The sequence below is a fragment of the Nothobranchius furzeri genome, chromosome 18 (assembly GCF_043380555.1).
Source record: "Nothobranchius furzeri strain GRZ-AD chromosome 18, NfurGRZ-RIMD1, whole genome shotgun sequence".
In the NCBI taxonomy this organism is placed as follows: domain Eukaryota; kingdom Metazoa; phylum Chordata; class Actinopteri; order Cyprinodontiformes; family Nothobranchiidae; genus Nothobranchius; species Nothobranchius furzeri.
This window is the reverse complement of record NC_091758.1, coordinates 5923756-5946360: the sequence shown is the minus strand read 5'-3', so window position 1 is coordinate 5946360 and position 22605 is coordinate 5923756. Positions and strand designations below refer to the sequence as shown.

General features: G+C 41.2%; 1 protein-coding gene across 7 annotated transcripts in view; it reads left to right on the top strand.

Annotated features, from left to right (window-relative positions):
• The window catches only part of slc4a11 (solute carrier family 4 member 11), a 337506-nt gene that overhangs the window by 44990 nt on the left and 269911 nt on the right, over positions 1-22605 (top strand). For 4 of the 7 annotated variants that reach the window (XM_054741997.2, XM_054741995.2, XM_054741994.2 and 1 more), the window contains exon 2: positions 10760-10858. The exons of the other annotated variants lie outside the window; for them this stretch is intronic. In XM_054741997.2, the coding sequence (XP_054597972.2) occupies positions 10760-10858 (99 nt within the window). The remainder of the gene's footprint in view (positions 1-10759; positions 10859-22605) is intronic. 7 annotated transcript variants of the gene reach the window in all.

The window sequence follows — 22605 nt, the reverse complement described above, 5'->3', positions numbered from 1 at the left end:
GTTCTAGGTTACGAGGAGTGGTGAGCAACAATAATATGAGTCAGAGACTAAAATTTTAAATGGAACAGCCAGCAATTTAATTATACAAAAACAAACAGACAATTGACAAACACTGAAATATCACTTCAGCTGGATGAAATGACCTTGAATAACATTTGTTATTCTGTTAACCTTTATCTATTTGGGTTAGAGCCCAACTAAAAATTTTGATTTAGTTCCTTTTAATCGATCTTTCAAGTTAATTTTATGACCGGTCTTCTAATTTTAAGTATTTCCTATGTAAACCTATTTGAATTACTCTAACTTGAGTTTAAAGCTGAATTAAGCTCAACAATTCATGGTTCCTGGTTTATATAGTTCTCTGGTTCTGATTTCAACATGTTTTCTTTCACCTTGAAACAACACCTTATGTACCCTCTAAAGTTCAAACTGTTAATCAGCAAAATGAAACTTTTCAAATTTTTATTCTTTGCATTCAGCAAAACCTCTATTTGTACATCAACAATGTACTCCAGCATTGACAAATGTCCAGTGATCAACAAGTTTTACTCTGACCTTGTGGTAGAAAGTGATATGGTTAGTTAAAGCAGGACCGACCCAACGCCTCAGCAAGGCTCCTGAAGGTCCTGAAGGCGTCTTGTGGGGTGGTACTGGCTCGCCTTGATCTCAAACCCGCAGGTTTGAGTGATTTCCGGAACAATAAAAAAATACCTGGCACATTTAGCATATGAAATTAAATTACACACACAAACAAAAAAGCAAATCAAGAAAATGGCAGTTGTTCACATTACCCTGGCTGCTTGGATGTGAATGGAAAATAGCAACCGTCCCGCTTACCGTTGTATAAATTTTTTTTTTCATGAAATAACCCAGCCGAATTAAACACATTGTAATATTTCCTAAAGTAAGCAGAGGTGTAGTTAAAGTTCATTTACCGTCTCTGTCCCTTATTATCCGAGGTAGAAGCTTTATGGCTCGTTAACGCAGCCAGCACCATAGAAATTCTTGACCGGCTACTTGACTGCAACGTCCCTCCTCCTCCAAACCGGCCATATTTTTAACCCTTCTTCAGTCTTTAGGCCCGATGTAGTTTATTTTACTGAACTCAAAAGCAGTTTGCAACTACGGCTCTGAAATTTCATTGGTCTCTCCGTGCTTCTTCAACTGCTGTGCTTCAGCTCTCCTTTCCCGCATCTCCATCCAAAGGTCTGCAGCCTACTCCCTCCCTTTATTTATTTATTTTTTGCTTGTCGGAGGGTTTTTTTTTCTTTTAGAAGGCATTTTGAATCAACTTTATTGACAACAGCTCACAACACTTATTTTCAAATAAAATTGTAAATATGAATTTAACAGTATTTATTTAGTTATTTTTAATGTAAACCCCTCAGATGTTAGCACTTAATAATTTAATAATTTAATCGAATGATGGATTTTTATTGATTGGTAGACAATAGTAAGTTCTAATTGTTTTGTTTATTTATTCATTGCTATATTTATTGTGATAGTCTGTAATGGGGGTTACATGGGGATTACAAAAACAACAGAAGAATGAAGAAATTGATTCTCTCCCTTTTGTCTAAAAACCTCCACCAATACCACGTTTTGGACTAAAAACACACACGGGACCATCCAATTGTCAGTCTCACAGAACTGCCACACTTCCCTGGGTCCTCCATTCATGACACACTCACATATTTAGTAACTGAACACCACTGGTATACAAGGTTCTCCGCTCAATAATATCAGATAAGCAGAAACAGTGTCTGCTACCACTTTAACCTAAGGACAAACTACCAGAGTCCCAAAAAGAAAAACACCATTTCAAGTCAGACAACAAAAGACTTTTGGACCCAGAAAACAGCGACTGGTGTTTAGCACTATCTTGTTTTCTCTGTCAATGTGGGTTTCTGATTTTGGCAGAAGCGTCTCAAGGGAGGGGTGAGTGTTCTGTGACCGTGTTTGCATTCAAAACGGCTTGTTTGCAGGATCTTTATTGCATGATTAAGAAACTTAAAATTTTAATATAATAAATTCACTATTTTGTTATTAGTTTATTCTCAGCATTTCTGAAAGAGCCTGAAAATCTGTTCCATCCAACGGGTCATCACCGTGCTGAATCATAAACACTAGTGCCTTAATACAAAGGGATTCCCATGAAGGCAACTACTTGTTTGGTTTGTTGAAGATGTTTCTCTTTCCTTCCACGGAGCTTTGTCAATTCTGACACCCTCCAGGTGAAACTTGAAAAATATGGGTATGGTACAAAAGTTTTTTTTTTCAGTACTTCAACTTAAAAGGTAAAACTAGTATATGAGATAAACTCACTCCATGCAAAGCTGGATATTTAAGCCTTCCGTTGTAACTGTGATGTTTATGGCTTACAGCTGATGAAAACCCCACTTTCAAAATCCTAAACTATGAGAATATTGTTAAAAGGTTTGTAAGAATTTAATTTACATGTATTTAATGAACCATAAGACATGAGATTCCATAGTGAATATGAAATCAGTCTTATGGATCTTTGGGTACTTGTTATTGCAGGGATTATGTAACAACTTCGTATTAACTCAGAGACAAAAGAAAGAGAGTCAAGTTTTAAAAGTTTAAAGATTTATTACTAATGTTGGTCTTTCTTCTGTTAGACCAAACACAGGTACGGAGAAGATGGAGATATACACCGTTTAGTTGGTAGAATTTGGAGTCAAATGATCAGAGAAGTCCATTCACTGTTTCACCGCCCTAGAGGGGGAGAGCTTGCAACTTCAGCAGGTCCCGCGATCTGCTCCTGACAGTTGCCTTCAGACACTCTCTCCGTTCTGCTGAAAACGGCTGATTTTTATTGAGAAGTTCAGGAATGTAACATACGCAGTTTGCCATACACACACGTAATTCTGCCATCTGCACCTGCAGACGCACGTCAGCTAATAGCCTTGTTAATGAAAGACCAATTCATCCCAAGAACATGCAACCTTGAGATGACCAGGACACATCCTGCAACATCCTTTGCTAACAAAGACAGTTGTTCTTGTATTGAGGAACTGAAGGAAGGAGCACTTTCACTCCCTTTTCTGTGCAGGGGAAAACATGCAGCTGTTCAGCTTGAGCAGAAAAGGCACAGAGAGGTTTTCGATATTATAACAAGATTCCATGAAAAGGCATATAATAATGTATTTATGATAATATATAAGGAGCATAAGTGAGAGATACATATTTGTTCATATAAAAGAGCTTATACTAAAATAAAAGAGCTCATATGAGAATATATTTTCACTAAACAAACTAAAACTAGACTAACTTTAAACACTAAATGTATGGTGTAACTAAGGTGAATTGAGAGGGAAAATGGTGTAGTGTGGAATGTTGTTCAGAACCAGGAAATCCGGAGAAACGATTAGTTCTGATGGGAGTGTAGATGATATCTTCACGCTAAGCTTTGATTTGGAGATTCATAACACACATTGAGACGCCATTCTGTCAGCCTACGTACCCTTTCGGAAGTCCCCGTTAGATCAGGAATGTCAAGGTCCAGCTTGACCCTCTCTGGAACCGAAGCCAATAGGAAAACCAGCGGTTGCCGACCAGACCAGTCTTGAGATACTTCCGGGTCAAGACAGTTTTGTTGGCATCTAGCGAGACCCAAAACGGGGTCATGATGGTTCAGCTTTTATTCTGAAAGGAACCGTTGCAGCAGTTGGAACAGCAACAGATTTTATCCAGCTTATCGTTGGTTCTTTCGGCTGAAGAGGAAAGTTCTTGTTGGCCACTCCGACAACTTCTCTAGAACGCTTTGAACTGGAGTTAAAGATGACGTGGGCATAGTTTTAAATTCGGATATTTTGATTTACAGTCGAATGAAAGATGACAGATTTACCAAGCACCACCAAAACCACACCTCCGTCAGATCTGGAAGATTCTGATTGGATCAGTAAAAGCAATGTGTGATATGGCTTAACCTCTCGTGTAATCAGTCTCTAGTGGAAACATTTAAAGTTACATGACTTATTATATTCTGTAGGATTGTATATCAAGTAATTAATATTTTCATTTCACAAATTGGTTCACATTTTATTGTTGACCAACACTTTGTTTGATTAGCTTATTAAAAATAGAGTTCTTTGATTTATTTAAAAAAAAGTCCTTTGTCTTCATTCTTCTCTTGCGCTGGAAAGGAAAACAGTTTAGAAGCAGATGCATGAAACCTTGAACAATATCTCATGTGGACTAGTTCTTGCTGAGGAGAGGGGGGAAATGACTTTTAGGTGGCAAACAGTCATTTCATTCCGATAAAGGTTCAATACTCTAAACTCAAAGTGTCACACTAATGAACCCAAAGCAAAGGGTTCTCGAACCTTTATATGGTCTCTTAGTCTAAGCGGAATTACCCAAGTTAACTTCTGAACCATATTTTCATATTTTTTGAGTTTCACCTGCATACCATATTGTTCTCTGAACTTAAATAAAAATAACTAACGGTTTTCAATAAAATATTGTTAACATTGCTAATATTGTTACCTCACATGATACTACAACTTTAGTGACCACACGTATATAAAAATGCAAAAAAAAAAAAAAAAAATACAACAAAGAAAAAAAATACTTTCATTGTGTTTTTCTGGAAGTTAAAGGGTTAACCTCTAATTGTAGGTCTTGGGGTATAGAGTGCAGCATGCTGTGTTTAGCCATTTACTGCATGTTTCTACTTAGCTAGCTGACTGAAGTGCTTCACATTCCTTTGGAGAAAAACAACTAATAAAGGCCAAATGTGGATGGACCTGTTAATGAAAATACTATACAGGGAGTGCAGAATTATTAGGCAAGTTGAATTTTTGAGGAATAATTTTATTATTGAACAACAACCATGTTCTCAATGAACCCAAACAACTCATTAATATCAAAGCTGAATGTTTTTGGAAGTAGTTTTTAGTTTGTTTATAGTTTTAGCTATTTTAGGGGAATATCTGTGTGTGCAGGTGACTATTACTGTGCATAATTATTAGGCAACTTAACAAAAATCAAATATATACCCATTTCAATTATTTAATTTTACCAGTGAAACCAATATAACATCTCCACATTCACAAATATACATTTCTGACATTCAAAAACAATACAAAAACAAATCAGCGACCAACATAGCCACCTTTCTTTGCAAGGACACTCAAAAGCCTGCCATCCATGGATTCTGTCAGTGTTTTGATCTGTTCACCATCAACATTGCGTGCAGCAGCAACCACAGCCTCCCAGACACTGTTCAGAGAGGTGTACCGTTTTCCCTCCTTGTAAATCTCACATTTGATGATGGACCACAGGTTCTCAATGGGGTTCAGATCAGGTGAACAAGGAGGCCATGTCGTTAGTTTTTTTTCTTTTATACCCTTTCTTGCCAGCCACGCTGTGGAGTACTTGGACGTGTGTGATGGAGCATTGTCCTGCATGAAAATCATGTTTTTCTTGAAGGATGCAGACTTCTTCCTGTACCACTGCTTGAAGAAGGCATCTTCCAGAAACTGGCAGTAGGACTGGGAGTTGAGCTCGACTCCATCCTCAACCCGAAAAGGCCCCACAAGCTCATCTTTGATGATACCAGCGCAAACCAGTACTCCACCTCCACCTTGCTGGCGTCTGAGTGGGACTGGAGCTCTCTGCCCTTTACCAATCCAGCCACGGGCCCATCCATCTGGCCCATCAAGACTCACTCTCATTTCATCAGTCCATAAAACCTTAGAAAAATCAGTCTTGAGATATTTCTTGGCCCAGTCTTGACGTTTCAGCTTGTGTGTCTTGTTCAGTGGTGGTCGTCTTTCAGCCTTTCTTATCTTGGCCATGTCTCTGAGTATTGCACACCTTGTGCTTTTGGGCACTCCAGTGATGTTGCAGCTCTGAAATATGGCCAAAATGGTGGCAAGTGGCATCTTGGCAGCTGCACGCTTGACTTTTCTCAGTTCATGGGCAGTTATTTTGCACCTTGGTTTTGTTGGGTAATTTCTATATCACTCCCAAATTACCTCAAAAAAGTCAGAGCATACACAAAGGGGTTAGATCTTTGTGGAAATTGTAATAATCAAACAACAATCAATAAACGAACTTTGCAAAGGGTGAAAAACATACACACCAGAGTTAGAGGCGGTTTGTTCTCACACAGAAGCAAAGCTGCGGAGCGCTTTTATTAGGACCAAGTCAGAGATAACCACACCTACACCTCACAGAAGACAACAGGAATTCTTCAAAGAGGTCTTCACAGCAGGATGCTACAGACACAGACCAAGGAGTCTTCCAGTCTAGCCTTGGTTTGGCTGCTTAGGGAACAATTTGCATTCAGGCCGGAAGGCCTTCTAAATGTAAATTGCATTCAGGCAGGAAAGCATTTCTACAACTGTTTAAAATGTAAATCATGGTGAAAAACTCAGTTTGACTATCAATTTTTACCCAAAATTCCCTCCTGTTCAAACGGTGTTTTATCTTAAATAATCATCAAATGTTAGTTTGGAGAGTTTAATAAATCTATTAATCCTTCCTGTGGAAACATAGCTCATTTACTACACGTAGTAAAATAAAACAATAACAACAAACCAAGATTAATGTATGCAGTATTAAAATCAACATCCACCACACCAAAAAGATCACAAAATATTTAGTGCTCTTAAAAAAACAAAACAAGAACAATTGTAAAATAAGTAACAACTTGTTTTAAAATGAATTTAAACTAGATGATCAATAACAACTTAATTATAAAATCATTATAACAACGATTGTACTGATTGAGCAAAATTAATCAATCAATCAATCAATCAATCAATCAATCAATCAAAGCTTTATTTATAAAATTAAAATTAAAGAGTAATCTAATAAATCTAAAGGATAATAATAAACTGAGTTGATAACAAGAATATCAAACAACAATGGTTACAGAAACTGCAATTTATATTGTTGTAATCATACGGAAACCAACTTTATTAGGCAATGTATTCCTCTTCTGTCAGCTCCTCTCTTTGCTTCAGGAGTGTGTATTGGACCAAGGTATTTGTCATCAGCTTGCTTACCATAGACTTCAAACATGGAAGCACACAGCCTAAAATTAAGCAAATCATGACCAGGATAACAATAGCAGGTGTAAGAAACTTTAACAAGAGCTGATACCAGTTACCAGATACCAGCCAACTCATAAAACTCCAGGATCCCTCAGTTGATTCTTTGGATTTCAGGAAGTTTCCGATTTGTCTGACACGGTCGTGAATCAGAGTCCAGTTGTCATGTGATGACGGAAGAAAGGCATAGCAGTGTTTGCCATTTTTTTCACAGAGGCCGCCTTCTGTGGCAAACATAATGTCTGGGGCAAGTTGGTGCTGCATCAACATCGTTCTCATTGCTTGTTGCTCTGTGTTGTCAGCCAGGAATGAGGTCATTTCAGAGAGTACAGTGGTGATGTTTTCTAGGGTCCACCATACTTCATTCATCTGTTTCATCAGGCTGGCAGTTCCTAGCTGGGGAAAGAGTGTGTAGCGAATTCCTTTGGAGTCATCATAGAGAGGCCTGTGGCCGTCGTTGCTGGAGAAAGGGCGGGAAGACTTTAACAGGTTTAAATTCCCTCATTTCTGTCCAGCTCTGGTGTCCTCGTAAGGATGGCCCCTTCCTCTGTGATGACATATGAGGAGGGTTACAGTCGAGCCAAGCTGCAGGTGCCACACCAGTCGCGTGGCAGGTACAGATAGAGAGAGCTTCCGCACTTCCAGATGTATCCTTCAGGGGTCCCCATTCCCATGATTGAGGGGACTTCTAGAAAATGTTCATGTGACTCCCATGGTGTGTAGTAGGGTCTTCCAGTCATTACAAGGCTTAACAAGGTCACATTTATGGTAATGTAACCAGGGGCACTAACCCGGAGTGTTAACCAATGTTTCTTTGTGCGAGATCTCACAGTCCATCCGTCTCCTGAGAGAGTGTCATCACAGGTGGATCTGCCCAACCGGGTCATGGAGTTTGAGCAGGAGACGGAGATGCAGAATGGGTCTTTACCTGTGAGACGGAGGAGATGCAATCCTTTGGAGATGGAGGAGTTGGTTGATGCAGAGTAGTTGGTGGGGCGTGTCCAGTGTCTATATTCATGCTGAGGTGAAGAGCAGTGAGGAATGGTGCACTCCCGTATCTCAAAGGCTTGGCGGGTGTGGGCGTGCAGTAGACATATGGTGTCATTCAGTGAGGCGGGGATAGCTGTCATCGTGGGATTTTCCATTGAATGATGGGGGATCCAGGAGCTGATATAGCAACTGTTATTAAAGCCTAGTCTTTTGGCGGTTAGATTTACCATGTGGTACCAGGTGTTTTGGTGTGTGTTGTGGATATTTATAGGAGCAGGCTTTACTTGTGTGGTGTGTGTAGTTCTCAGGGTCCAGTGGACCATAGCAAACAATAGAAAGGAGGTGGAGAACTTCGTGGTCGTGGATGGTGGTGCAAACAACTGAATTAATAGCCTCCTCCTAACGAGAAGTTTGACCGCTGGGAGTTAGGGATCTTGTACCTATGTACTCTTCACCTCGCATTGAGACAGTAAGGTTCTAAACACCAAAGTGCCTTTGTAGCTGGACTTCCCCCTAGCCCATGTCTATTAATCCAGATGTTTGAGCAGCTTGCAATAAGAGAGATGAATCCGGGTGTTTTGCTCAGCGATTTTCACAGCAGTAAGAGTAGCCAGCAGTACTTGGAAGGGTCCTTCCCACTTGGGACTGGTCCAGTTTTTCCTTTTGATGACCTTGATGAAGACCCAGTCCCCAGGTGTAACTGCAGGAGTCTTGTCCTGCAAGACAGTAGAAGAAATAGTCCAGGTATTTGCAGTTTGAGATTCTTTGGACAAAATAACCATTTTCATATAGTCAGCTAAGGTTAGTTCATCTTCAGTTATTTGTAAGTGTTTGTTAACCAAAGGCAGTTTATAGGGTCTGCCATAAATGATCTCAAAAGGTGTTAGTCCTAGATTAGTAGATGTTATTCTCATGTAAAGCTTTACTAAATCTAAACATTCTGGCCACGGCTTTTCAGTTTCCTCCATGCATTTTCTGAGTCTGTTCTTTATGGTAGCGTTATTACGCTCAACAAGGCCAGCACTGGCAGGATGGTATGCACAGTGATTCTTTAATTTGATTCCCAAATGAGCAGTCATGTTCTGAATGACCTCATTCACAAAGTGAGGTCCATTGTCGGAGTAGATTACTTCTGGAATGCCGTGATTAGCAATTATGGTTTTGCATAAGGCTTTGGCTACTGTTAGAGCATCATTTTTTGCTGTCGGTATAATCTCAACCCATTTGGAAAAAGCATCAACGATGACCAAACAATATTTGTAGGGACCACTTTGTGTTAACTCAATAAAATCCATATGCAACATTTGGAACGGGTATTTTGGCTGGGGAAATTGCCCTCTCTTTGGTCTCACATTTCCCTGAGCATTGTGTTTTGTGCAAATCACACATGACCTGCAGAAGTGTCTGAGATAGGATTCAAGGTTGTAAGTTGTAAAATGCTGCTTCATTAAATGGCCCATCCCCCCTGTTGATACATGACAAGGGCCATGTGCCACCAGAGCAGCAGCCTTAAACAGAGACTTTGGCAGAACAGGTTTACCATGTGTAACATAGAGCCCATCTGGAGACAATGTTGCACCTTTAACCTTCCAAAGTTGTTTTTCAGCAGCTGGGGCGTGCATCTGCATGTCAGTCAAAACCGTGTGACCAATAAGGGAATCAGTTGTCTGAACAGTGAATCAGTCGGAAGAACCAAAAGTGCCCTGGGACGCGGACTTTGCTACCTCATCAGCAAATCTGTTCCCAAAGGAAATCGAATCTGTTCTTAATGTGTGGGCTTGGCATTTACATATTGCAAGAGTAGAAGGCAACAGGACAGCTCTAAGGAGTCTGAGAAGGAGTTGAGAATGTGTAATATCACCATGTTTTTGCAGCAAAACAGATGTCAAACCCATTTTTACAATCAACAGTCAGGTAAAACCAGAGTTGTGCTGGAATGGATATCTTGTTTCAGGTTTACAAAAGCTGCTTCTGTTAAGGGAGTCCAGGAAAGCTTATCATTCATTTCTATCTGTTGGCCATGAATCATTTCAGAAAGGGGCTGAGTTTTTTCTACATAATGGGGAATGTACTGTCTGCAGTAATTAGCAAGACCTAAAAACTGCATCATTTGCTTTTTAGTCTGGGGTTTTGGGGTGTTCAAAATGGTTTCCTGTCTTCCTGACTGGATTTGCCTACCTTCACCCGTCAAAGTGTGCCCAAGATACTGGACGGTGGTTCTGACCCATTGCGGTTTCTTTTTACTAACTTTGTTTCCAGTTCTGTGGAGATGCTGCAGCAAAGCGAGAGAGTCTTTGAGGCAAGACTCAGCATCATCTGAAGCAACCAAAATGTCATCCACATAAACAAGGACTTGTGAATTTGCTGAACCTTGAAAGTCCGCTAGACAATTAGTAATTGCTTGAGTAAAAATAGTGGGACTGTCCGAGAACCCTTATGGTAGACGAGTGAAAGTAAACTTCGAGTTTTTGTAGGTGAAAGCAAGCCAAAACTGTGAGTCAGGGTGAACAGGAACATTGAAAAACGCATTGCTCAGATCAGTCACAGAAAAGTACTTCCTGGGAGACTTAAGAGTTTCACAACGTGTGCGGGTCTGGCACGTGGTGCACGAGTTTGAACTGCAGTGTTAACCATTCTTAGATCTTGAATCATTCGCCAAGTTCTTCCATCTGCTTTTTTTATAGGCCAGATGGGTGTGTTACATGGAGAATCAGGACAAGGTCTGATAACTCCAACTTCCGGGAGATCTGAAATCACCGGAGCAATGCCTTTTTCTGCTTCAGGTAACAAAAGCCCTTTTCAGATAGACATTCTGGAACATTTGTGGACAATTCAATCTGGTTTTTAACTGGAACTGTGTTTTCAGACACACCACTTTTGTACCGGAACTTGTCCTTTCGGCTGCGTTCACACAGCAGGGAAAAGTTCCAGATGTTTGACGGCGGCGGGGGTGGGGGTGGGGGGTGGGGGGGTGGATCGGACCCATGCTAAGAAGAAGAAGAAGAAAATATCATTTCTATAGCGCCTCTCAAGATAAAAATCACGAGGCGCTTAAGCATAATTCTGCGCACACGAAGACGCATAAGACACATGGATGATGAAGCTCAATGGTTAAAGGAATCACTGAAGCGGTGTGAAGCGCTCCGTCGCGCGTCTAGGCGGTACCGTAGGAGGCGTGCTGCCGTGGTTCGACGCATGCTACAGGAGCGAGCTATCTAGGTGCGCACAGTGTCCCCCGGTCCCCTCCTCCTCCCCCTCCCCCTTGTTCAGAACTCTACCTCACCAGTCTGAAGCAGCCACCCTGTCCGTAACAAGTCTGGACCTGTTACTAGGGGCTTCATCCGGTTAAATTCCGGAACACGTTATCCGGATGTTTGCATTCGGACACAAAGGTCTTACGGACAGAGTCCGGAACATTTCCATTTTTCATGGCCTTTCTGAAGGGGGCTAAAGAATACTGTTTAACTCTTGGTCTGAAGTCGGATTTTGGTTTGATCTCCACAGGAGAGATAGAGTTCAAAAGGCCCACATCAGTCTGGCCTACAGACCAGAATGTTTCAGGGATTTGCTTAAATTGCTCCTCATCCGATAACAACACAGAGTCAGTCTGTCACTTCAAAGGGTTAACAGCAGTTTCACACTGAAGTGGGACAATCAGAGGAAACCGGTAGAGACCAGTGCTTTCACTGTACTGCCATAAATCCTTTTTATCAGGTTGAACCGGGGTGAAATCTGTGGCCTTAGGTGCTATGGTAGTCATGTAACCTAAATCTTTCCAGCGTGAGGAGCTGCCTTTTGTCAAAGAAATATGTGGAGGAGTAGGCAAATCATGGAATGCTTTCATGTTGGTAGGGAGTAACACAGATGCCGCAGAGTCTGACTCTCCGTTTGTTATCAGATAGGAGGTAGCCAACACAACAGGGGACAAAGGTAGGAAAATTCTTTGATATGGTAAATCTTGCTCTGGCCTGAGGGCCATAGTTACATGCAGCTGTGATAAGGCCATTTCATCTCTAGCTGTGTTGTTAAGCACCGGACGCAATGTTTTCATAATAAGCTCTGTTTCAACTAGATTTGTTTAAACAGAGACTTGCAAAGAATAATATACGCCAGTAGGGTCGTGGAGGTAACAGCAATCTTCAGCCGCTCGAATAGCTCTCATGCCATCTTTTATGGGGATAATAGAGATTTTTAGCACTGACATGAGGTCTCTGCCCAATAGATTTAGCGGACAGTCTGGTGCTATGACAAGGGAGATTCTTTTTCCCAATCCTGTCACTGGATCATCCACTGAAACAGGTTTAGACAGAGACGAGTGAGTGGTTTGTCCATCAGCAGTTTTGACCAATATGCTATTCTGAGAGCTGGGTAATTTTACACCAGACAATATAACAGATCGACATGCACCAGAATCACAAAGGAACTCAACACTTTGTCCTTCAATGTTAATTGTGATAAATGGCTTTTCTTTCAAGACATTAAGCAATTCCCAAGCTCCACAGCAGTCAACAACGTCATTTTCCTCTGTCCAGGCCTCAGAATCTGCCTCTAGTCATTGCTGATAGTCATCTCCTCGCTCCCGTCTGAATCGGGTGTGATCTGGTTGAGGATTGACAGGCTCACGACTAGGTCGGCTCCCCTGTGATTGGAAACCTCTGCCTCTTCTGGGACCCTTATTGGGCTTTCTGTTATCTGGGCCATCTGACTGGGAAGGACAGTCACGTGACATGTGACCTCGACCTCCACAAGTCCAAAAAATGAGTGGCTGTGAGCGGTCTGGTGAAGACCACTGTCCCTGGTTGCTGCTACGACCACCTCCCTGGCGATTAAATTTACCCCCGTCGCTACTTTGCTGATAATAAACAGCTCCTTCCTCAGTGTTATCAGTTTCTTCTAGGAAGATTTGTGGGCCTGTCTTAGGAGTTTTTGGTTTATTTTTATTCTGAATAACTTGCTCCACCTGTCTGGCATTTATCATCAGGTCTTCAATTGTACAGGTTTTCCAATAAATGAAATGTTCTTTAATCCTTGCAGTAATCTCAGGCCAGAACCCTTTCAGCAGCTCAGAGCACAAATATCTCACATAAGCCCCATCCACATTATCATCAGGTGGAATGGCACTGTGAATGTTGAACTGGGTCTGATATCTAGAACGGAAATCATCAACCGACTCATCAGGTTTTTGTCTGATTGCAGACAACTGAGTTAATTTCTGAACTTTCTTAAAGTTCTGTTTTACAATTGTGGCTAAAATGTCAAACTTGATCCTTAAATCTCCAATTAGGGCCCCTGTTGCTTGATCTTTCTCCTACACGTCTTTCCCTTTCTTTTTCTCTTTGCTTATTTGGATATCTCTCAGTCTTTTATCTGTTTCATCACGCCAAATTGTTGCAATCTTTAATTGTTCTTCCTTAGCCATCCTCCTCTTGCCAGTGGCTGCTGCAACTTTAATGTTGCATATATCAATTAAATTATGCCACTGGTGACCTTTTAATGTTCCATCAACTTTGTATTTTTTCTGCCATTTATCCATAAATTTCAAACTATCTGGGTGTTTACGGGACATATATTTTAAATCTCCCTCCAGTTTGGTTCTAGACTTAGAATTTCCCATTGCACCTAAGTTATTTTGTACTGATTTTGTAAAGCAGGCTGGATGAGCGCTGGTAACTTCTAATATGAATAGTATCAAAAATACAATCAGACTGCTTATGCTTATATTAAAATGGTTCAAATTTGGCAAGTACTCCTCCGTTCTTCCTCACACACTCAGAGCTTGTGGCTCACATGCACACAGCCACAACGAGATGGCAGCCAATTCACCTCTAACAACACACACACTCGAACGCAACAAGATGGCAGCGGAACCAACACACTCACACACACACTCAAACACAGAACAAAACCTGCAGGTTTTATCACACATACAGACACAATGAAACGGCAGCCGAAGCAACGTTCCCAGCCGAGTTTTTTAACGCTTCGGCACAATTTTTAAAACCATAACACAACACATATACTCACAAAACGACAACTGACACCAATATTTCTGCAACAAATCACAGAACCACAAAGATCTGCACAACCAGAAGTAGCCAGCCTGACTAAGCAGAAATGGGACGCAGCCCGCTGTACCAGAAACACAACCAATCACAAATAACACACAGCAAAGGTCAATTTAGACCGACTTGGGATTCTTTGGTCAAATGTAGCGGTAATTAATTTTGTGTACCTCCGTAGCACCAAGAAATATTTAAACAATCCCAGCGACAGTGTGTTTTTAGCAACTTTCCTCTCCACTCGACACCAGCACATGGGCACTGTACAGGTGCTGGCCAGTAAATTAGAATATCATCAAAAGGTTGAAAATATTTCAGTAATTCCATTCAAAACGTGAAACTTGTACATTATATTCATGCAATGCACACAGACCAATGTATTTCCAATGTTCATTACATTTAAATTTGATATTCATAAGTGACAACTAATGAAAACTCCAAATTTGGTATCTCAAAAAATTAGAATATTCTGAAAAGGCTGAATATAGAAGACACCTGCTGCCACTCTAATCAGCTGATTTACTCAAAACACCTGCAAAGGCCTTTAAAAGGTCCCTCAGTCTTGTTTTGAAGGCACCACAATCATGGGGAAGACTTCTGACTTAACAGCTGTCCAAAAGACAATCATTGACACCTTGCACAAGGAGGGCAAGACACAAAAGGTGATTGCTAAAGAAGCTGGCTGTTCGCAGAGCTCTGTGTCCAAGCACATTAACAGACAGGCGAAGGGACGGAAAAAATGTGGTAGAAAAAAGTGTACAAGCTCTAGGGATAACCGCACCCTGCAGAGAATTGTGACGACAAACCCATTCAAAAATGTGGGGGAGATCCACAAAGAGTGGACTGCAGCTGGAGTCAGCGCTTCAAGAACCACCACGAGGAGACTCATGAAAGACATGGGATTCAGGTGTCGCATTCCGTGTGTCAAGCCACTCTTGAACAAGAAACAGCGCAAGAAGCGTCTCGCCTGGGCCAAGGACAAAAAGGACTGGACTGATGCTGAGTGGTCCAAAGTTATGTTTTCTGATGAAAGCAAGTTCTGCATTTCCTTTGGAAATCAAGGACCCAGAGTCTGGAGGAAGAGCGGAGAAGCACAGAATCCACGTTGCATGAGGTCCAGTGTAAAGTTTCCACCGTCAGTGATGGTGTGGGGTGCCATGTCATCTGCCGGTGTTGGCCCACTCTGTTTCCTGAGGTCCAGGGTCAATGCAGCCGTCTACCAGGAAGTTTTAGAGCACTTCATGCTTCCTGCTGCTGACCAACTTTATGGGGATGCAGACTTCACCTTTCAACAGGACTTGGCACCTGCACACAGTGCCAAAACCACCAGCACCTGGTTCAAGGACCATGGTATCCCTGTCCTTGATTGGCCAGCAAACTCGCCTGACCTTAACCCCATAGAAAATCTATGGGGTATTGTGAAGCGGAGGATGCAATACGCTAGACCCAACAATGCAGAGGAGCTGAAGACGACTATCAGAGCAACCTGGGCTCTCATAACACCTGAGCAGTGCCACAGACTGATCGAGTCCATGCCACGCCGCATTACTGCAGTTATTGAGGCAAAAAGAGCCCCGACTAAGTATTGAGTGCTATACATGCACATTCTTTTCATGTTCATTCTTTTCAGTTGGCCAACATTAGAGAAACAAACATTTTTTCATTGGCCTTTAGAATATTCTAATTTTCTGAGATACCAGATTTGATGTTTTCATTGGTTGTCACCTATAAATATCAAAATTAAACGTAATAAACATCGGAAATACATTGGTCTGTGTGCATTGCATGAATATAATGTACAAGTTTCACGTTTTGAATGGAATTACTGAAATATTTTCAACCTTTTGATGATATTCTAATTTACTGGCCAGCACCTGTATATAACAACAGTTTTAGGTGCCCCTGCACATTCACCTGTAATTACTACCCACAGCACTGCAGGACGCCTGTGTGCGTTGACACAGACTAATTACAACCTCCTAAAACCAAGGCCAGGACTACAGCCAAGTTTCAGTGCAACCCTTACGGCTCACATGTGCAACCCCTAGCTGGACACGAAAACGTCTTTTCGTGTGTGAATGGCAGACACCACAATTCAGCTTAAAAACACACTCCCAGCAGTCAAAGGTGCTATTTAATTTAGGTAATCACTCTCTCCCTCTGCGTAGCAGACTCACCCTGAATCCGGGCGCGAGATCCTGTTGATGGAAGTCCGTCTGCGGAGCTAAACAGCCGGCCGATGGGGCAATTCTCAGCCCCCCGGGCTTTGATGGAATGTGGCGCCGTGCGGCTCCCTAAAGGCGATCTTCCCACTGCAGGCTCTGTGTCCCGGTTTCGGCACCAAAATTGTTGGGCAATTTCTATATCACTCCCAAATTACCTCAAAAAAGTCAGAGCATACACAGATGGATTAGATCTTTGTGGAAATTGTAAAATCAAACAACAATCAATAAACAAACTTTGCAAAGGGTGAAAACATACACACCAGAGTCAGGCGGTTTGTTCTCACACAGAAGCAAAGCTGCGGAGCGCTTTTATTAGGACCAAGTCAGAGATAACCACACCTACACCTCACAGAAGACAACAGGAATTCTTCAAAGAGGTCTTCACAGCAGGATGCTACAGACACAGACCAAGGAGTCTTCCAGTCTAGCCTTGGTTTGGCTGCTTAGGGAACAATTTGCATTCAGGCCGGAAGGCCTTCTAAATGTAAATTGCATTCAGGCAGGAAAGCATTTCTACAACTGTTTAAAATGTAAATCATGGTGACAAACTCAGTTTGACTATCAATTTTTACCCAACAGGTTTGTCCACACGCTTCTTGCGACCCTGTTGACTATTTTGAATGAAATGCTTGATTGTTCGATGATCACGCTTCAGAAGCTTTGCAATTTTAAGACTGCTGCATCCCTCTGCAAGATATCTCACTATTTTGACCTTTCTGAGCGTGTCAAGTCCTTCTTTTGACCCATTTTGCCAATGGAAAGGAAGTTGCCTAATAATTATGCACACCTGATATAGGGTGTTGATGTCATTAGACCACACCCCTTCTCATTACAGAGATGCACATCACCTAATATGCTTAATTGGTAGTAGGCTTTCGAGCCTATACAGCATGGAGTAAGACAACATGCATGAAGAGGATGATGTGGACAAAATACTCATTTGCCTAATAATTCTGCACTCCCTGTACAAGCAACCCTTCTGGCCCCAAACAGAGAGAACACAAGGAGTTCCCCTTTCGCCTGGACTTTCTCAACTACCCCAGCTTCAGAACAGCAGATAGCCTGGAGGCACAAATAGCTAACAAAAGACCCAGTCTTCTCCTTTGCTCTGGCCCTTTGTGGATTATCCTACAAACACAGCAGGAGCCACTTAAATTTCTAGATTTTTTTATTTTTATTAAGACTCTCCACTTTTCCTCTCCCCAAAACTGCAGGGTTTATCCATCCTGGAGTTTTTTTTTTTTTTTTACATCTGTCCTTTGCATTACACAGGAATAGGCTTGGTGTTGATCCAATCAGGATTTGACAGCAATGAAAAAGCACAGCTAAAATGTGACATTGTTAATATGACGGCATGTACAAAGCACTTTCCTGGTCTCACTGACCAGTAAAAGTCCCATTCACCCCAAAGTCATTACCCAGATTCGCAGATCAAGGAGACATCGTGGGGTTCAGTGTTGGGCACAAGGACCCTTTGACATTTAGTGAGGAATCTAGAACTGCACCACCAAGTTTCTGATTCCCACAACAAGAAAATGTAAAATAGAAACCATCATTAAAAGTAAAAAGTTAGGGTTGGATGAAACTGCCGCTATTTTTTTAAAATATACACAATTCAACGGTCCAATCCCCTGTCTTAATGCTTCCACCCCAAACTATGCCTCAAGAGCACAGGAACACGTATTACTTGTTCCTGAGGGTTCAGTTTTACCAAAACATTTTCCAACAAGAACAGAACAAGATTCTAAGCAGAACACATAAAAAAAAACTCCTTGGAAAAAATTTGGGAAACGACCAACAGAACTGGGGCCTCATTTGTATAGAGTCCTTCCTAAAAGCAACATGTACTTCATTTATGGCTGCACACAGTTTCTGCTTTATAAATCTCATCTGTCCAGAACATGTGCGGAGGTGTTTCTATGCACTATGCACATAAATGAGCCAGCTGTTTGGTGACATGTCACGGTAATCGTGGTAAAGGAGAGGTCTAAAAACTGAATTTCAAAGAGGCTGAAATAGAGGCGCTTGTGAGAGATGAAGGCATGGAAGACTGTTTTGTTTGGCAGTCAGGGGCATCGGACTGGGGGGGGGGAAAGGGTACCGTTTACCCAGGGCCCACTGCAGGGAGGAGCCCTGAGACAGCTTTGAATAAAAATGTTTTATTGTTGTTGTTTTTTCCCCCCAACTTACTTAATGTCTTAATAAACTTCCCTTTACCTGGATAAAGAGATTAAGAAACAGAATTGCGCCTCAAAAATTATAACTGAATAATCTCTGAGGCATCTATCACCCCTTAAAAATGTGCAAAGTGGTTTAGTCCACACCAGTGGCCAGGGGCTGCACGGTCGCATGTACAGCTAATGAGACATCGCAGATGCCGACAGCCAGAGCTGGAGGCAGGAGAGTCAGTCATGTCTTTTCCCAAGAAAGGGAAATCTGGCTTCCACAAAAGAAGGAGAAGGAGAAAAAGTTAACTGAACAGAAGCAAGTATTGACTAGGTTTTTCAAGAAGGAACGTGAGCAGCAGCAGCAGAACACAGTTTTAGCTGATATTAGCTAGCTCTCAGAATCTGCATTCATTTTAGGTGTTCAGTATTAAACGCCATTAGTTTCACCATCAAGATCAAATATAAATTAATTAGTGTTATCAGTGAAAACACTAATTAATATATATATTAATCAGAATTAATTGGCGGCCGCCGCCAATTAATTCGCAGACCTTGCAGTAAAAACAGGTTCACTCTGTGTGGATATTTCAGCTCCTTCCCAGTCATGGACCAGGACAAACTTGGTATCGATGGATTCGTGGTAATCTCAGGAACGTGAAGCTGCCACTGTTTTTCGTATAGCATGATGACACTGGTGTTAGAGGATTGTTATTGACTTGGTTAGATATTTTAAGCCTATTTTAAATTTCTTTATATTTGATCTTGAAAACGGACAATCTTATAGTTTGGCTGATAATGCAGGGATTATAAAATTTAGAGTACATTACATTCACAGAGAGAACCTGGTTTATTTCATGTCATATGTATTTAATATATCAATATACATCAGTATTAGCAAAGCTTAACATCATGAACCATGACAGACATGACGGAAGAGCAGATGAAGATATCATGCCAGCCACTGATGAGAAAACATTACAAGGATCTCACAGCTGAATTTGAGAATGAGATGCTACACCTGAGAACAATATATGGTGCCACATTTCCACACATTCGGTCTCCTCTTGAGCTGCTTAATGCCATCTACAGGATGCAATTACAGAGCATTTTTGGAGAAGTTTGTATTGGACTGAGGATATTTTGCACACTGCCTGTGACTGTTGCTGGGGGTGAACGGGCTTTTAGCAAACTGAAACTGGTGAAAAATTATTTGAGATCAACAATGTCCCAGGATAGACTGAACAGCCTAGCTCTTCTTTCTATTGAAAGCCAATTAGCCAAAGGATTGGACTTTAAAGATCTCATAAGTGATTTTGCTAACATGAAGACCCGTCAGTGGGCATTTACTGGAAAATAAATTCCAGGATTTTTGTTTGAACACATTGTTGGCAAATAAAAATAATTATATGTGAAGTCTGGGCATTTCACTTTTATTTTGCTGGCATTTGTATTTGCTCAATATAGAGGTTAAACTAAGATCATACTTATTATCTTGTCTTATAGCATGACAAAAAATGTGTAAGAGAGATATTAAACAATTTATCATGGGGGCCCACCTAGAAGACTTGTACCTAGGGCCCAGAATTTGGTGCTACGCCCCTGTTGGCAGTCACAGTGGTGGAATGATTAATAGATGGAAGGCCAACTTAATTAGGGCAAATGCGTCCTGTGCAAAATGTAGCTGCTAGATTCCTTATAATCACTGACCAACAGTCACATTGCACCTATCTGATAATTTTGAATTGGATTCCATTGCATTCCAGGGTCAGTTCAAACTAACTCTTGCCTAATGCTTGCTCTTAGCAACTCTTCTCTCTATCACTGTGAGCTACTTGTGCCTTTCACCTCAGCTCACCTCCTTTGGTCAGCTGATCTTACACCGAATCCACACTAGAGGCATCAGCCAGCAGGACGTTTGACTCATGTGCTTTGCGGTGCATCAATCCACAACGGGGGAAGCATCTTAGCCTTGGAGAGGCTTGTCTGACTTTCTCCTTGCTTGACTCATGAGGTCACAAAATCCCTCAAGATGTCAAAAGTCACAGTTTGTTTATACCATCTGCCATCAAACAAAAAAGATGGAGCAGATCACCCTTGGTATCACTATTTGATATTGTATATAATGTTGTGCCTCTCCACCGCCAGGATTAAAGGCCATTAAAACCACACAGTTGCATGCCTCAAAAGATGCTGGGAGGAGATAAGCCGTAAGGTCAGACATATTGACGTAATCTGCATACATAAGAAATCGCATCTCTGCAAAAGTCTTATTTTGAAAATTACCTGAAGTATACACTGAAACTGTGTGTGATTTCCAGTCTAGCCCTATGTTAACTGCAGAAATTGGCGTGTCGCAAAAGTGGCTTGCGGCAAAAATAAAACCCAGGCCTATTGGTGCAGCACGGCCAGCCACTTCTGGGACGCACTTGAAATGTTCCACACTGTGGCTGGTTTTGATCAACCCTATAGACTGTAATGGATTTTATTTGAAGCAGCAACATTCCACTGATTCCTCCAGTGTGGATTTGAGGTTAGCCTTTTGATCCTGGTCTTACAAATCGCGTGGGGAACAAGCGAACATGTTGCCCCCCGACTTTGTAACGTTTTACCACTTGACATCAGGAAGGCACCGTCACTTAATGAGTTCAAATCACATCTGAAAACACACTACTTTAGCCTAGTGCTTGCACTTTGAAATCACACATTTTCCTTCCTCTCAGTACTTACACTCTGTTAATTTTAACTTTGTTTTTAGGTTCATTTTTCCAACTTTCTGTCTCTGCATTGTTTTTATCGTTCTTACGAGGTTTCATAGTTTTAATAGACGTTATAGTTTTTTTTCTGTCTGTTCTTGTCTGTCTTTTATGGAAGTCCATTCCCGCCACTCAGATTAAAAAAAATTATTATCTCATAATTATGACTTAGTATCTCATTATTATGAGATAGTATCTCATAATTATGACGTAGCTATCTCATAATAATGAGATAGCTAAGTCATAATTTTGAGATAAATTCTGCTGGCCTCCACGGACTTCCGTTTTTGCACTTCCGTATTTTTCAACCTGCAGCACACAACTTTGTTCGCGCTGAGTGGTCAGATTGGCTATTTGTATGCGTTTGCTGCAAGACCTCTCAAGAATAATGGTGAACGATGTACACAGAATCTTTCTTGCCTCGTCCGAAACGCCAAAATCAATTATGGACAAAGCTTGTTTTGTATGTGCCATGCTACATACACAGCTATGAAGGTAAGCTAACAAACTTCTGCTCTGAGTTACTAAAGATGCTACATGCTAGCTCTCTACTAGCCTAATTTAACACAACAAGGAAACGTTATTGGAGTGATAAGTTAAGGTCATAGGTGTTTTTCGTGTTTGAAATGAAAAACCATAGTTTATATGTTATTCTCAGTTTTAATCAAGCAGTCATGAGAGGTCACGGTTAGGTCCGAGTGTTTCAGGTCAGTGAGGAAAAACCAGAAGCCCCACTGTCAGAGTGTAGGGAAACGTTACCCTGCAGGTTCAGTGCAGGATTGATTCAGGTTCAAAATAACTGTTCATGTTTTTAAATGTCACATTTTTGCGAGTCATATCATTGCTTTTAGTTTGATAACAGGTTAATGACATGCCTGAACTACGCGTGTCATGTGGTATCAGAGATAAAATGTGTCCCAGAAAGAATATATTAAGTAAAGTTTGTATACATAGCATGTCGCAGAAAGTCAGACATTAGATTACTTGCAGAAGCACATTATTGTTTACAGTTATTTTATTTTTTTCCATTACTTGTTCTACTCTTCTATTTTAAAATGAGTTAAGTGAAGTTAATCATCAATGTTTGTCTCTCTTTAAATGCAGTTGTACTCTAACAAATATTCTGTGTTGTAACAGATTGTGCTAAGGGATTCAAAGCCGGTGGGGGTGCCAGTGTACGTTTGGCGGGTGCAGCCTTGTGATGTCATGTGGCAGCTCAATTCTACCAGACGGCACATTTCTCCCAGCTGAAACTTACATCAACATTAGACCTTTCTGATGTAAAAGAAATAACACAGTACTTGGACATTTTCTAATTTGTGCTT